At 43.5% G+C, this 16,650-nt stretch overlaps 1 protein-coding gene across 1 annotated transcript in view; it reads right to left on the bottom strand.

Moving 5' to 3' along the window:
• Nucleotides 1-507: 507 nt before the first annotated feature.
• Nucleotides 508-16,650, bottom strand: part of TMX3 (thioredoxin related transmembrane protein 3) — a 118,370-nt gene continuing 102,227 nt past the window's right edge. Inside the window, exons 13-16 of the mRNA XM_077492382.1 lie at nt 14,569-14,625; nt 11,848-11,977; nt 10,940-11,008; nt 508-2,671 (exon numbers count right to left, since the gene is read on the bottom strand). Of these exons, the coding sequence (XP_077348508.1) occupies nt 2,408-2,671; nt 10,940-11,008; nt 11,848-11,977; nt 14,569-14,625 (520 nt within the window). The 3' untranslated portion in view covers nt 508-2,407. The remainder of the gene's footprint in view (nt 2,672-10,939; nt 11,009-11,847; nt 11,978-14,568; nt 14,626-16,650) is intronic.

The raw sequence follows: 16,650 nt of genomic DNA, 5'->3' as shown, positions 1-16,650 counted from the left end.
GAAATAGAAACTGCCACAGGTGGCACAGACAGACCTGAAACAGGTATATCTGCTTAGTTAATGTGGTGCATACAACTTCTGCCAGTTCCGTGTACCAGCTTAGTTAATTCCCTGGGTTGTGTTGACTGAAGAACCTTTAGATTTTACCTGTGTCTACATTGAATTCCCTCTATGAAAATAGGAGCTGACACTTCCCATAATGCATACCAAAAACTTCATAGGCCTGTACAAGGCTGAGAGAACCAAAACAGTAAGAAATACGATTTACAAAGTTAATTCTTTTGCTGTCCTACATTACCATATTATTTTACCAGTAAAGACGACAATATGAAGTAAACATTTTCATTTGGCAATTATGCCATGCATAAGTGTGGTACAGCAGGTCTTCCATTTTAAAATGTAAGAGTACAAATGGTAATAGCGAAAGAGCAAGGTAAAAACACAAATGAAAGGCTAACTCAAATTTGAGGAAAAGTTATTAGAATAAATAATGCCAAAAAAAAAAAAAACCCTTAGAAAAATATCTTTATAGAGTCTTGCGGTAAAAAAAATGTACAAACAGTCCAATTCTCTATATCAAGGTGCTTTGTACCGGGTCTAGAAAATAAAAGTCTACTGTTACATTCTATGTATAGTATACTACTAACCCCTATGAAATAAAATGACATCAAGCCATATCAGTACCCTGCAACCCCATTAATTCATCATATACCATAACTGGAGCTATATTAGATGAACACAAGAAGAGTAGGTATCAAAGCAAAATCTAATACTCCATCTAGTCTTCCAACTCACTCGCACAACAAATGTGATCCTGCAGCCCAGCCAGTCTATAGGCATAGTTGTTTCACTTTCCAAAACATAATTATCAGAAAATAAATGCTTCTAACTTGGCAAAAAGCTGGTTTCTAAAAGCAGGAACTCATAAACAGCATGCTCAAGGCTATCTGATAATACAACACTGCTGATGTGGTATGAGGGTGCAGTATGTTAGATTCACCTTTTTTAATTTTTTGCAAAATGTTAAACTTACACTTTCGGTTTGTTTGGTAATATTTTTAAAATAATGGATTGCAGCAGATTTTACAGCAGGTGCTTTCCACTGAAAAGGCTCATTTAGAGCCGAGTCAGGACCATGAAGTGAGTAGAGTGGTTTTCCATGTTGTGACAGAGAGCAACGCTGAGGTCTTTCTAATGCCAGGTACACTCGGGGTGCTTTGTTTGGCTCAAATTGCCAGTCCAACACACATGATCTATACTGGATGCGTATAATATTAGTTCATTTTTTTGTTGCACAATCCTAAAGTAGAATATTAGGCAAAACATTTTTTTCTTCATTTCGGATAAAGTACGGGAATTTTTTCCATCTGCGTTCCATTGGGGAGATTTCCCTTTACTTCCTGTCACATAGCCAAAACAGGAAGTGAGCGGAAATACTTGCAAATTAATGGAATCCCTTGGAGTCACCAAGACGTGTGACCCCATTGGAAGATTTCCCTTCTAATACTTTTCTTGGGACAGCCCAAAATCTGGGATTGTTTTCACTTTTAATGATAACGGTAAACAGAACAAGCAGAGAGGGTGAATATCCCTAATGGGGACACAGACAGCAATAAAAGACTGATAGGGGTTCTAACCCCTCTCCACAAAAAAAATAATAATACGTTTTGCCTTTAGTTATAGTATAATATAGGTTGTGAATATGGGTCAGCGCAAACCCCTTCATTCACAACTATAGGGAACTGGCTAAATATTTCCAAAATGGCTGACATGATTTTAAAAGGACTGCCTAGAGTGGGATGTTTGTTATAATATAGATGGTTTAGTTGTTGAAAACAAACATATTAATTGGAAGGACCTAAGGAGTACCTTTGCTCAAGTAAACGGCACCTTTAACATCAGTGAAACAGCATAAGCAAGTTACATACTACTTTCTTAAAGTGGTTTAGCACTGTACATAAACCTTATTGTTAAAATACATCCATTGGGTACTTTGCATACATTATACACATTTAAAAAAAAAATTGCTAAAGCTGAATTCTAAATTCTATTCTTGCATACAAAATGGACTCTATTATTAAAAATTCAGTTATGTTCCAGTGGTATGAATAATATACACTTGAGAATTTAAGCCGATTATGAATCACCCCTTGGATGGACACTAGTTAGGACATTACATTAAGAAAAACAGAGGCTCTTTTTTATTTGATTTCTACTTTCAAAACCTTTTATTAAATTCTAGAATGTCTGATAGATAGTCCCGATGTTTTAAAATGTAAATTGAATGCATGCCAAGGATCAGTGAAGCAGAGTTCTTTCTTTTTTTCCCTTAATAAAGCTGTGTCAGTGGTTGAATTTAATAAATAAGTTTGTTTTGGATTCCTAGTTAATCCAATTTTCATAAAAGTTAATCTTGCTTCTTCTCAATAATATCCTTTTCTTCTTGCTCTTCATCCGTCACCTCCGAAGAGTGCTCTCTCATTTTGTCCTCGTCTTGTTCCTCATCGCTGCCCTCGTCTGTATGACTTGGATCAATCACATCCTTTCTGGTCATTTCCTCAGTGCCGTCATCGGAGTCGGCTGTGCAGATTCCATAACACATAATGCTGATGACACCCAGTGGCAGACCAAAGAGGAAGCATCCAAGAAGAGGAGAACTCTTGAACACAGACTGTTTTAGAAAAGAATAGTCATAGAAATCTTATTATACAGGATTTATATAGCGCAACGCGTTACAAAATTGAGGCAGACATTACGGTTTCAATACAATTTGGTACAAGAGGAATCAGATATATAAAAAAAAAAAAAAAAACAACACACAAGTACAAGCAACAGATCATTAAAATAACTAAATTTTTATGGTAATAGACACTGTGCAGTGCCTGTAGATCCAACTAGCTAACCCAGGAGCCCAATAACCTTTGAATGCAGTGCATGGGGTTTGGTAAAAGTGAAATCTAGGCACTGCATCCCACAATACAATTAGGGCGCATCCACTACAGGTATTGGTACTGTACCATAATATAAATTGAGGGTACGTCCACGTTTGATTTCAGAAAAGTAATTCTTTGCATAGTAATATTTGAGTCTCCTGGGGTATGTACGACCTACCGGTAGGTGGTGCCTGCTATCTCTATACCAGGATAACTGTCTTACCTCTAGGTCCAGTTTGCCTACAAACATCCTGCAGCTGGTGTCCATTATTTTTATAACTATTATTTGAGCCTATTCATCCCTAGACAAGAATGGCTAACTCTTTAATGTTGAACTTTAGGCAAAAAAAAAGTTGGGGAACCGAGAGGATTTTTTAGTGCATAAACGATATATAGTAGTTTCTTACTTGTCTCTCTGCCACTGCATGCACAGCCCGTGCATATTTTTGGCAATGCTGAGCTGACCAGCACAGGAGTGGAAACAAGATCACCCTGGCCTAGCCAACTAAAATGTCTAAAGATCAGTACCCAGAGGCCACCCTGCCGAAGTTGACAGCGGCCGGCTTGGAGCTCCGAGACAGCCCAGTGCTGTATTGAAGGCGAGTATACTTCTGATTTAAATAACCTACCCTAATTTACATCTAGAAACAGGTTACTTATTCCTAGTAATCGGGAGCATCATTTATTTGGTCCGCGTATGCTCCATCTTGGTTACAAATATAAATCCAACTAATATTATTAACATAGCTAAATCAGTACAGGAAAATCAGAGGGTGGGAAGGATCAGCAGCCATGTGACTACAATGATTGTCTGTCACAGGGGGCTCACCTGATCAGCAGCCAGTTCTGCCAGGTACGGATCATTAGTGGGGACTGAGAGCTGTTTTTGACAGCTTGGTCTCTGCTGGCAGTGCGCTCTCAGCACAAAAACAACGGTCAGTGACGAATATGCAGCATGTGGCTGTTCAAGCCCACCCATGTGTTATGTGGATGGCAGCAACAGGTTAAAGGCAATGAAATTGGCACAGAACTAATCTAATGTTTTTTAACCACTTGCTACCCAGCCCAATTCTGCCACTACGCTCCTACATGTAAAAAATAGGATTTTTTGTACTCACAGTAAAATCCTTTTCTCTGTAATTCACCGCCTGGCACAGCTCCTCTCTTAGACCATTGGGTTGTATACCTTTCCCTTTAGGAGACACTAGGCAAAGTTGTAACACAACACTCAGAACTTTCAGTTCCGCCCAGGGGGCGGTCCCCTAGGTATCAACCCTCCACCCTGCCTTGCAGTAATCAGTACGTCAACAAGCAGTATAACGAAAGTAAAGTAAAGATAAAGGGAGGGGCAGGTGCTGTGTCGGTCAGTGATTTACAGAGAAAAGGATTTTACGGTGAGTACAAAAAATCCTATTTTCTCTTATATTCACCGACCGACACAGCTCCTTTCTTAGACCATTGTGAAGTCCCCAAGCAGTGCCAAACGAGGGGTGGGAAAAACAGCATAAAAACCTCATCCACCATGGCAAGTGGGAACTAGTAAAACTGTACCCACAAAACAATAGTGCGTAGAAACCTCCACCACAAAATCAGGGTACCCTCAACAGGAGTGACTACCCACAACCGCACAAAAAAAACTGCGGAAGTAATGCAACAGTGCATTCTTAAAAGGTACTGTGTTTTTATTGAAAAAACAGAAAAAACTAACAAATATTGCATATCCAATTGCAACTATACAGCCGCCTGCAAAAACTTTGCGGCCATACAGGCATCAGCCGATGCACTGACACCTACCTTGTAGAACTTGGTAAACGTGTGGACGTCGTCATCTTACACACCTGTCGTCATCTTACACACCTGAGCGACAGAAGCTTGGTGTCGGAAGGCCCAAGACGCTCCGATTGCCCTTGTGGAATGGGCTGTAACCGGAAAGAGGGGCATCTGCCCCTTTAAGGCGTAGGCTTGTACTACAATCTGTCTGATCCACCTGGAAATGGTGGCGGATGAGACTGCCATGCCTTTCTTGGGACCAGCTACCGAGACAAACATCGAGTCTGACTTCCGAAAGGGAGCAGTGGTAGACAAATACACTTTCAGAGCCCGAACCACATCCAGAGCGTGAAGGTCCACCTCCTTAGGGTGTTTCGGCCTAGGACAGAGAGATGGTAACACAACACAATAATGTCCTCATTAATGTGAAAAGCCGAGACCACCTTCGGTAGAAAGGACGGTTGCGAACGCAACACCACTTTATCCTTATAGATAACCAGATAAGGTGACTTGCAAGACAAGGCCGCCAGTTCTGAAACCCTCCTGGCCAAGGTGATGGCCACTAGAAAGACCACTTTCTGGGAAAGAGTCAACAGGGGAAACTCCCTGATATTTTCAAGCAGCGGGTCTTGAAGCGCCGATAACACCAGGTTCAAATCCCATGGGGGTAACGGTGGATGCACCGGAGGGACTACATGGTGAACCCCCTGAACAAAGGTACTCACTATGAGTGAGATGCCAGGGGTCACTGAAAAAAGACAGCCAAAGCTGAAATTTTTGCCCCTAAATAGTGCTTAATGCCATTTTCTGGTCTACTCCTTGCTGAAAAAACAGCAGGATCCTGGATATGGAAAAAAAGAGCGCGGATGCCAACCTTTTTCCGCACACATGGAGATGTAGGCCATCCAGGAACGATGATATATCTTCAGAGAAGAAAAATTTCCATGCTCTCAACATAGTTGGGATCACCGAGTCCGACAGACCCCGGTTCCTCAACAGCTTTCAATAGCCGTGCCCTTAAAGCCGGCGATGGTAAAGCAGGATGGAGAATCGGACCTTGAGACAGAAGGTCCTCTTGTAATGGCAGTCAGCAAAGAGCGTCTACCAACAGATGCATCAGGTCTGCTTACCAGGGACACCGAGTCCAAACTGGGACCACCAGTATTACTGGGATCCCCTCGGCTTCCAGTCTGTGAATCAGATGTGGTAACAGCTTCAGTGGAATAAAAGTATAGATCATCTGGTACTGATCCCACCGAGCCACCAGCGCGTCTGACGCGTCTGCCCACGGATCTCTTATCCTGGATACGAATCTTGGCACCCTCCAATTGAGACGTGGGGTCGCGATCGTGCGATATCTAGACGATCTCCTCCTGAGAGCATCTTCCGCCTCAGAATTAGAGGAGGATGTGGTGATCACCATGCAGACTCTGCGAGAATTTGGGTGGCTGTTGAACCTAAAGAACTCGGTGATTGTACCGACTCAGCGTTTGGAGTACCTAGGCTTGCTGCTAGACTCAATGGAAGTGAGTTTTTTTCTCCCTTCAGACAAGCTGCAGACTCTTAGATCCGTGGTAAAACTGCGTATGAACCGCAGGTGGATGTCGCTTTGCCTTTGCATGCGAGTCCTGGAGCTCATGGTGGTCTCCTTTGGGGCTGTACCGTTTGCCCATTTCTACACCAGAGTCCTGCAGAAGGAGATCTTGTCAAAATGGGACAGATCTCAGTTGTCCCTGGATCGTCAGGTTCAGGTGAGCGAGTCAGAGAATCACTGATCTGGCGGCTGAGGTCCCTGGTGATTCAGGCCGGAAAGTCGTTCCTACTTCTAAAGTGGACAGTGATCACACAGGACGCCAGCCTTTTTGGCTGTGGTGGAGTAATGAGGGTTCAGTCGGTTCAGGGCCTCTGGTTGATGGAAGAATCCAAGTTGCCGATCGATCTGCTCGAACTGAGAGCGATCAGGCTGTGTCTCTCCACATGGTCAATGAGACTGCAAGGACGTCCGATCAGGATCCAGGCAGACAACGCCACTGCAGTGGCATACATCAATCACCGGGGGGGGGGGGGGGGGGCGAGTAGCTCAGCCGCGGCATGGGAGGTGGGCAGAGCGACATGTACTGGTTTTGTCGGCCATTTACATTTCTGGAGTGGAGAACTGGCAGGCGGACTGTCTGAGTTGCCAGATGCTGGACCCAGGAGAATGAGCGTTACATCCGGAGATAGTCAGGTTACTGTGCCTGAGGTGGGGCACACCAGACGTGGATCTTCTGGCCCCCGTCTCAATCGGAGGGTGCCAAGATTCGTGTCCAGGATAAGAGATCTGTGGGCAGATGCGTCAGACATGCTGGTGGCTCCATGGGATCAGTACCAGCTGATCGATGCTTTTCCTCCACTGAAGCTGTTACCACATCTGATTCGCAGAGTGGAACTGATTCGCAGAGAGCCACTTCCTCTGCCTTCCTGTCTGCAGGATCCTTAAATGCAGGTGTTCCCACTACCGGGATCATGGTTACTTATTTAACCTGGATACTGGAGGTCCACGACCGGAGGAGCTGACCACTTGTGAGAAGGCTTTCCTCAAAAGGGTAACGCACCGCCATGTGTCTGGGGACCAAAAAGGTCCGTTGCATGCGACTCCACTCCCTGTAAGTGAACTTGCAAATAAGTCAGATACGGGAACACCATAGGTGAACATGCTGGCTTGCGGGACCCAAAAGGGACCAGTACATCAGCAGCGGGACCTGCTGGCTCCTGAATCTCCAGGGTATCACGCACAGCTGTGATAAGTGCTCCAACAAGCGCTTTGTCGTGCACGGACCTGGACGGGGACTCATCCTCACAAAGGGGACTTAGGACAGCGACAGTCCCACCCTCCCTGCTGCCGCTGACTGAGGGGCTCATTCCCGCTGGACTCACAACCCTGGGGAGTTCTGCGCTGTCCACAAGTGGTGCCTGTAGTCCCTGAGAGCGCCCAGGTGCAGAGGAAACCAAAAACTGAGTTGGTGATAACCACTGGAACGATCACTAAAACGATCAGAAAAAATGCTCAGGCTTCCATAAATTGGCCGCTCAGCATCCAGTACACAGATGGGAAACACAGGGAAAAAAGGCTGTGAGCACATGAGCCATGCTGCTGTCAGGGAACACTGAAATATGTTCAGGCTTCCAGAAAATGCCCACCCGTGCCTTGAATAGGAATCACATAGAAAATGGCAGCTGAAGCCCAGACAGTCAGCCTGCACTGCCCACACCTAAAATGGTTTGCCTAACATCACCATAGGGTAGATATAAAAAAAAAATCTGCAAAGCCACAGCACTGCACCATTCCCAGCAGACCCTCACAGGCACCTTCCAGGGGCATACCATACAGGTCCCAGGACCACCGCCATTTAGCCAGCCCCCCCATGTCAGGTGAGAGCCCACAGAGAGCCCCTATATAGGCACACACAAACCGCTTAGCAGCCACATGCAGCATTCCCCCCCGAAGGGGGAGGGAGGGAAGATAGGGACAGGGGAGAGAAGATAGGTGAGGGGGCCCCCCGAATTGACCTCCCAGGAAATGCCCAGCTGGTCAGCCCCGTCAGAACAGGGAGAGCTGTACTTACCAGTCCTGAAGAGCTGGGAGACATTCTATTGTAGATCTACTCCTGATCAGTACAGGGTAGCTACTGGCCTCGGCATACTGTGACGCAGACATCAGTAGCCCGGTCATATGTATACCCCAGAGCATAAAAGCGCTGAGGTATGTCGTGGCCTGCTGAGCCGTAGCTGCGACATGCACACGCTCAATGGCCGGACTGGGGAGACTACAAGGATAAGTGAACCAGCCTGTCACCCAGCCAGCTGTTGATAGAAGATCACAGGATCACTCATCTTGCATAAAAAAAAAACACAGACCTATGGGCCCGCAGGGTTCCTAGGTCTGTATCCTTTATTAGGCAAAATAAAACTGATTACTGCAAGGCAGGGTGGAGGGTTGATACCTAGGGGACCGCCCCCTGAGAGGAACTGAAAGTTCTAAATGTTTTGTTATAACTTTGCCTAGTGTCTCCTAAAGGGAAAGGTATACAACCCAATGGTCTAAGAGAGGAGCTGTGTCGGTCGGTGAATATAAGAGAAATCATCATTTTCTTGCTAGAAAATTACTCAGAATCCCCAAACCCTAGGGAATAAAAACAGTGGTTGTTGCAACTTTTTATCTTGCACGGTATTTGCGCAGTCATTTTTCAAAAGCGTTTAAAAAACAATATGTATATTTTATGAATTAAAAAAAAAAAAACACAGTAAAGTTAGATGAATTATTTTGCATAATGAGAAAGATAATGTTACCCCGAGTAAATAGATACCTAACATTCGTGGCAATACCTCACATGTGTGGTTTGAGCGCCATTCTTTTTTATCACTTTTATTCCTATTACAAGTGACAGGTCCTCTTTACAGCGAGATCTGGGGTCAATAAGTCCCCAGATCTCGCCTCTAGGTTGGAAAGCCTAAAAAAACTCCCAAAAAAACGATTCTGGCTTCCCAGATGAGCCGGCAGAATTTTATCCAAATGCAGAGGCCGAGTGTTATGTCATAACATTGCACCTGGCCTCCTAAACATCATAGAGTCATCCGGGGGCCATCGGGCCCGCCAGATTCTTTATGACAAACTTCTGGCAGGGACTGATTCCTTCTCCCTCTCGCCGATCAGAGGGGTGAGCCAGGAGAAGCACCGGAGGGCAGCAGGGGGGGGGGGAATGTCCCCTCCCGCTGCCTGTAAGAACGATCAAGAGGATAACCCCTCCGATCGGCGAGAGGGAGAATCGGTCCCTGGCAGAAGTTTATCATAGAGAATCCGGAGAGCCCGATGGCCCCCGGATGTCTCTATGATCTTTTGGAGGCCAGGTGCGATGTTATGACGTAATACCCAACCTCTGCATTTGAAAAAATGCCGCAGGCTCAGCTGGGAAGCCAGGATTGTTTTTTGGGGAGTTTTTTTAGGATTTCCAGCCTAGAGGCGAGATCTGGGGACTTATTGACCCCAGATCTCACTGTAAAGAGGACCTGTCACGCACTTGTAATAGGAATAAAAGTGATAAAAAAAAATGTTGGCTCTAAAAGAAGATATCCCACAACTCTTCTCAAAGTTAAATAGAAAATCATTAGTAGCAAGCTATTACAAGCACGTCAAAAAACCATCTTGAATACAATACAAAAAAATTATTGAAGATGCAGATTCTGGACAGATATATCCTAAACCAAATGTTGGTCTATGTTTTCACAGGTATTCTGCTTCTTCAGGACCATGAGTTTGTTTAGGACACACACATAACCAAAAGAATATTACATTAAAGTGGTTGTAAACCCTTACAGACCACTTTGACCCACAGGTAAACCTAGATTAAGGCTTATCTGTAGGTCCATGACATATCTCCTAAACCTACATGGTTTAAGAGATATCTGCAAAAAGACAGGCACCGCTGTCTACGGCACATGCGCCGTAGACAGCGGCAAGCAGGTGCACTGAGCATGCCGCTGCTAACGGCGATATTGGAGGCTCCGCCGTTAGTGATGGCTCCAGTGCACATGCGCGGGAGTGACGTCATCGCTGCCCCGGCCACTCACATTGCCTAAGCAGCGATACCCGGAAGAAGATGGACGCTTCGTGCTACAGGGGACATCGGTGACATTGCTGGCTCCTGTATAAGGTAAGTGACACATAATGGGCTACTATGCGATGCATAATAGCCCATTATGCTTTACCTTTGCAGGGAGATATTTTTAAATATCAATAACAAATAGACACAGACACCAATATCAGGATCTTTGAAATCAAATGTCTGCTCTCTATAGCTTTGCTTATATATTTTATGGGGAAAAAAACCTGAGAAAGAAAAAGAATCAGCTCTGCAAAAACCGCACTGAGAAGCTGCATCAGTAAGTTTATGATCAGCATTGTATCCATTAGCAAGAATATTTGAATTCTATTCCAGTTTAAAAAAAAAGTACAAGTGCCACTAAAACATATGCATTCAGCTTATGTTAGTCACAAAAATGACACATAAGGGTTTTCTACACAGAGAGGATATGTTGGACAATGCTGATTTAGCTTTATCGGTCATATTTCATTTTGCACTGGAAGGTCTACGAAGGACATTCAATTGCTTCCTACTTTAAAAAGAATCCGCTTCATCAGCATTCACATAAGGCAAGAAAACATTACATTTTAATACAACCATATACAGTTTACTTACTACAATAGTAGATCGGGCATCATACGCAACTCTCTTGATGCGTTGCAGTATTCCATCACCGCCTTGAGCCTTAAATATTCACAATATAAAAGAAAGAAAAAAAAAAAAGTAGTAAAAACCATTGTGCGGGTTTAAAGGAATAAACTTTACTACATCAAACTGAAGGCTATACATAACATTATGTATGCTTACAAATAAACTTCTTCAGTAATGGGCCATAAAGCATTGAAAGGGTCTGGAACAGCTGCTAACACTTTGAAATTGCTATGTGCCAGTGGAATTTTTTAGTGCTACCACCTGGATTAGCAATACACTTTACTGTTGGTTATTGCCTTAGAGTATAAGCCAGCTCATATGTGGCAGATTATACCAAGGGGGAGATTTACTAAAACTGATGCAGCTGTGCATGGTAGCCAATCAGCTTCTAACTTCAGCTTGTTCAATTAAGCTTTGGCAATAAAACCTGGAAGCGGATTGGTTTCTATGCAGAGTTGCACCAGATTTTGAATGCTTCAGTTTTTGCAAATAACCCCGCAAGTCTTTCCAAATTCAAAAATGCTAACAATCCAACTAATATATCACTGCATCTTTGGTTAATGTCCATGTGGCACAGCCCAGAGAGAGATATCATTTTTGAGCGCTACATAGTTAAAACCATAGGGTGGGTACTATTGGTGCAAAGGAATCCAGCCTGAAACAGATGTCCCCACACCAGTGGGAACTTTGACTTATCTCTGAACAGGGTGTAAATGACATAGTATTAAAACGGGAATCAGATTACATGGACTACTCTTTCTTTAAATACTAATATAGGTCCTTGTGCCTTTGGACAGCTGCGGACCCATTTTAGGGCATTCAAGTTTTATTACATAATTTATGTATTGTTAAGCATAATGTGCATAACTTACCTCTGCTGTGCCGTCCAGAATGCTGTTAATGAACTGAATCATATCTTCCACGCTTTCAATTTTCTTGCTCGCCAGAAAATACTGCTGATTGGATGTGTTGAGTACAACAATAGTTGGGACCTGGACTTCACTGGAAAAGATTTGGTCACATTTTGGTTAAAATACTTCACAACTACTTCAATACCGGGCACTTTTACCCGCTTCCTGCCCAAGCCAATTTTCAGCTTTTAGCACTGTCGCACATTGAATGACACATGCACAGTCATGCAAAACTGTACCCAAACAACATTTTTGGAATATTTTTTTTGAGACATTATAGAGCTTTCTTATGGAGTTTAATCACTACTGGGTTTTTTTTATTTTTTGCTAAATAAATTAAAAAAGTATGGAAAAAAAAAAAAAAAAAAAAGTCTTCTTTGTTTCTGTTATAAAATGTTGTCAATAAGTATGTTTTCTCCTTTACAGATGTACGCTGATGAGACTTCACTGATGGGCACTGATGGGGGGCAATAATACACAGCACTGATGGGCAGCCTTTATGGAAACTGATAGGCCCCAATGATGGGTGGAACTGATGGGTGGCACTTAAAGGCATTACTGATGGGCATCATTAGTAATCACTGCACTGTCATTATCAGTGCAGACCCCCTCTGTCAGGAGAGCAGCTTATTGGCTTTCCTCTATTCACACTCTGTCTGCATGAATATAGGAATGTCGATAACTGGCAATTCCTAGTTATGCTGTGGACAGCTGTGGTTGGACACAGCTGATCATGTGGTAAAGAGCATACATTATAGGCTCTTTACTGTGATCAAAGATGCGGTGTGTCGGAGCAACACACCGCACTACTGATCGCCATGCTGCACGCCCCCCAAGGGCGAGCACAAGTGGCCTATTCTGACGTCATATAATGCCCAGACAGACTGGGAGAGCCGCTGCTCGGCCGTCATTCTGCTTTAAAAAAAAGGTGGGAAGGTGATAACATTTGCCTTCTTCAAGAAGAACAGAAACATTTGCCTTTTACGCTGGAAGAAATCTGGTTCCTTTGTTTTCTTCTCATCAATAAGCTACAAAATGTGCAGATGAAACACAACAGCCTCTCTGTGCTCCTTAAGACTAGGTTCACACCTATGCATTTTTTGGTACGTTTTGCAGAAACGCACTACAGTCCATTTAACATGGGTTCCTATGGATGTTGTTCACATCTGTTCATTTTACGGCAATGCGTTTTTTGGAAAGGGTCAGTGACTTTTTTCCCCACAGCAGATTGCATTTGCATGTAATAGACTCCAATGGAGCCGCTCCAAAAATGCCAATATTGCGCTTTTGATTATTTTTTCTCTCCCTAACAAACTGTGTATAGCTGGTTGCTGAGGAGTGGGTCGGGAAGTCGCATCCTTAACAACCAATGAATCATCCCGGTGACTGAAATTGCCGGTAATAAAAAATAAAATAAAAATGGTGTGACCCCCCCCCCCCAATCCATACATGACCCTTTTATGAGGGCATACGGCCTGGTGTGGTTTATGACTCAATCATTCCCTCCCTTTACTGACCTGCATGCACGGATAATGGTCTAGTATTGATTTTGGGGGGGAGGGGGGACGGACGACACTCCATTTGAAAAAATAATTAATTGGTGTGGGGTTTCCCTTAAAAATCATAACACAAAACAAAACCGAAAACCACTGCAACTGCATAGATGTGAACTTAGCTTAAAAGTAGGAGCAGAGTCAAACATTTTTTTATGACAAAACAATATTATTTACAGAACTAATTGCTGCAAACTGGCTACTAGTATTCATTCTTACTGTGACTATGTACCAACTTGGTCACATCAGGGATATAGGGAACAAGCACAGATACTAAATCAGTAATTAATATTAGGGAAATAGATTGATGACCTGAGACAGAAAGGTCCACCTGATCAAGGGGTAGATCTAATTCCGCATACACACGACCGGACTTTTGGCAGACTTCCCAAACGAACGTACTTAGCCACACACAATCACACCAAAGTCCAACGGATTCGACCAGACTAGAATAAGGAAGTTCATAGCCAGTAGCCAATAGCTGCCCTATCGTCAGTTTTCGTCCGTTGAACTAGCATACAGACGAATAGATTTTTCGACCAGACTCGAGTTCGTCAGAAAAAAATTTGAAACATGTTTTAAATCTAAAGTCCGTCTGATTTTTCAACAGCAAAGGTCCGATGAAGCCCACGCAGGATCGAATTGTCCGCTGGATTCGTGCAGTCAGACCTTTGCTGTCGAAAAGTCGAGCCGTGTGTACACGGCGTTAAAAGATGATTAACTATAGGGTTATTCAAAAAGATGGAGCAGATTTCAACTTTTTATTTCAAACAAACTAGAAAAAATAAAAAATAAAAATCGGGATAGAAGCACATTCCACACATCACTGGATAGAGAAAGGTTAAAAGTTTTATGGCCCTTGAGGTTGTATGTATTTATATACCCCTCCAGAAGTAAAATGTATGCAATATCCTGTACAAAATGTGTGATGTGCTGTACACAGTTCATGCTTGGTTTACACTAGAAATCAACTACATAGAAGAAAATAATACAGATCAATTTCTGTAAATTTCTGTAAATACAGTTCTTGCACTGGTAGCAGTACTGAAGTTGAGACAAAAAGATCATACACACAGCACATCGGTTTATTTTTCATGTTTATGTAAAATTAAGTACAAATGTGACTTACTCCATTAGCAGACTATTTATGTACTCGCTGCCATCCATGTGTCCAAACTGGAAATCTCTGAACAAATACACAAAATGAAAAGATATTAGTTTAACAAGACTGGTATCACATTTAAATGAACAATAAAAAAGTACTAAAGGGAATGTACAATATAGATATACAGTCATTCGAAGAAGTACACCCAATTGAAATTGTTGATTTTTTTTTCAACATTTGAACAGACAGACATTAGATCTCAATTCATATCAATTCAATTCTTTCATTCTCCTAAACTAAATGAATGAATGCAGATTTGCCATATGGAAAAAGTAAGTACATCCCCACAAAGTATATTTACCACCACTCTGAATTCATTACTTTAAAATTGGGTGATCCAGATTAGTTCCCCCCCCCCCCCCCTTAGAGAATATGAAGGTGGACCGTGTCTTATATTACTTCAAATATTTAGTGTCTGGGCTTTATTTTTGCTATTGTTGTGTGTGGTGTTATCATGCTAAGGTCAATAGAGCTCACTAGGGTCCTCAGAGAGAAGTCTGAATGCCTAAGAGTCTGGCAATGGATTTCAAAGGATCACAACTATTTGAGCTCAAACCTTCCACTGTAAGGAAAATAATCTACAAGTAGCGTGGATTTCAAACAATTGGTAATTTATTTAGGACTAGCTGACCCAGCAAATTCAGCCCAAGGGCTGACCGTTTGATACTTAAAGCGGAGGCCCACCCTAAAGTGGACCTTCCGCTCATTGGAATCCTCCCCCCCTCCGGCGCCACAATTGGCACCTTTCAGGGGGGAGGGGGGTGCAGGTAACTGTACAGTACAGGTATCTGCACCCACTTCCTGGATAGATCTCTGCGGAAAGGGTGTAGATTACGCCCCTTTCCGAAAGTCCCCCGCTGCCTGCTGGGAAACACACAGATCCCAGAGGCAGCAGGTCCATCCTCATTGCGCAGCGCGACTCGCGCATGCGCAGTAGGAAACCGGGAAATGAAGCCGAAAGGCTCCACTTCCTGATTCCCATACCCAAGATGGTGGTGGCAGCACCCAAGAGACGATCGAGAGATCGGCTTCAGGTGCCGACATCGCGGGCGCGCTGGACAGGTAAGTGTCACTATTTTAAAAGTCAGCAGCTGCAGTATTTGTAGCTGCTGGCTTTAAAAAAAAAAAAAAAAAAAAAAAACGTGCACTCCCGGCGGACTCCCGCTTTAAAGCGGAGTTCCACCCAATTTTGAGAGGTGGCCTTAAACGAAAGACCACCTCTCCACCCCTCATTTTTGGATATTTAAACTTTTTTTTTACTTTCTAACTTATCTTTTTTGGAAGTACTAAGAGTACTTCCGATCCGGCCGAGGCCCGAGGAAGTCACATCCTATTCTGCGGTGATCCCCCCATCGTCTTTTGGGACGCGTGTGTCCCAGAAGACAAGCTGACCATTCACAAAGCACTGATGGACTCCCGCAGTCGGAAACCGCCAGTGAAGCCGCAAGGCTCTACTGCCACTTTCCCTTGGAATGGCGGCACCTGCACCCGAACCGATGGAAGGATCAGCCTCGGGGGGCCGACATCGCGGGCTCCCTGGACAGGTGTCATTATTAAAGGTTAGCAGCTACAGTGTTTGCAGCTGCTGTCTTTAAACACAGCTTTAAAGAGTCTCCAAGAACCCTAAAATGTAATTGCAGGAACTGTAGGTAACTATTCCAACAGTTGGTGCCAAAATGCCCACATCTGAAATCAGAAAGAGATTGCATTAATTTAACCTGTATGGGAGGTCTGCAATGAAAAAGCCTTTGAGGTCCAAAAAGAACATACAGTAAGAGCAAGACTACAGCTTTCCATTAAACATATTAGCAAAGAACAAGTTTTCTGGAACAATTTGGATTTGATCTGAGGAGTCAAAAATAGAGTTGCATGGCCACAGTGACAGTAAACAAAGGACAGTATTCCTTTGATGCAAACAAAGGACAGTATTTCAGGAGACAAAACCCACATTAAATGTGAAGCATAACAGTGGAAATGTTATGGCTGCTACATCAGGACCTGGGAAACTTGCAGTCATCAATCTATGAATTCTGCATTATATCAAAA

This window comes from Lithobates pipiens, unplaced genomic scaffold, assembly GCF_037356315.1.
Source record: "Lithobates pipiens isolate NorthernLeopardFrog02 unplaced genomic scaffold, aLitPip1_a1.2 Scaffold_19, whole genome shotgun sequence".
Lineage (NCBI taxonomy): Eukaryota > Metazoa > Chordata > Amphibia > Anura > Ranidae > Lithobates > Lithobates pipiens.
Note: the sequence above shows the minus strand (reverse complement) of the source record. Positions and strands in the feature narration are given on the sequence as shown.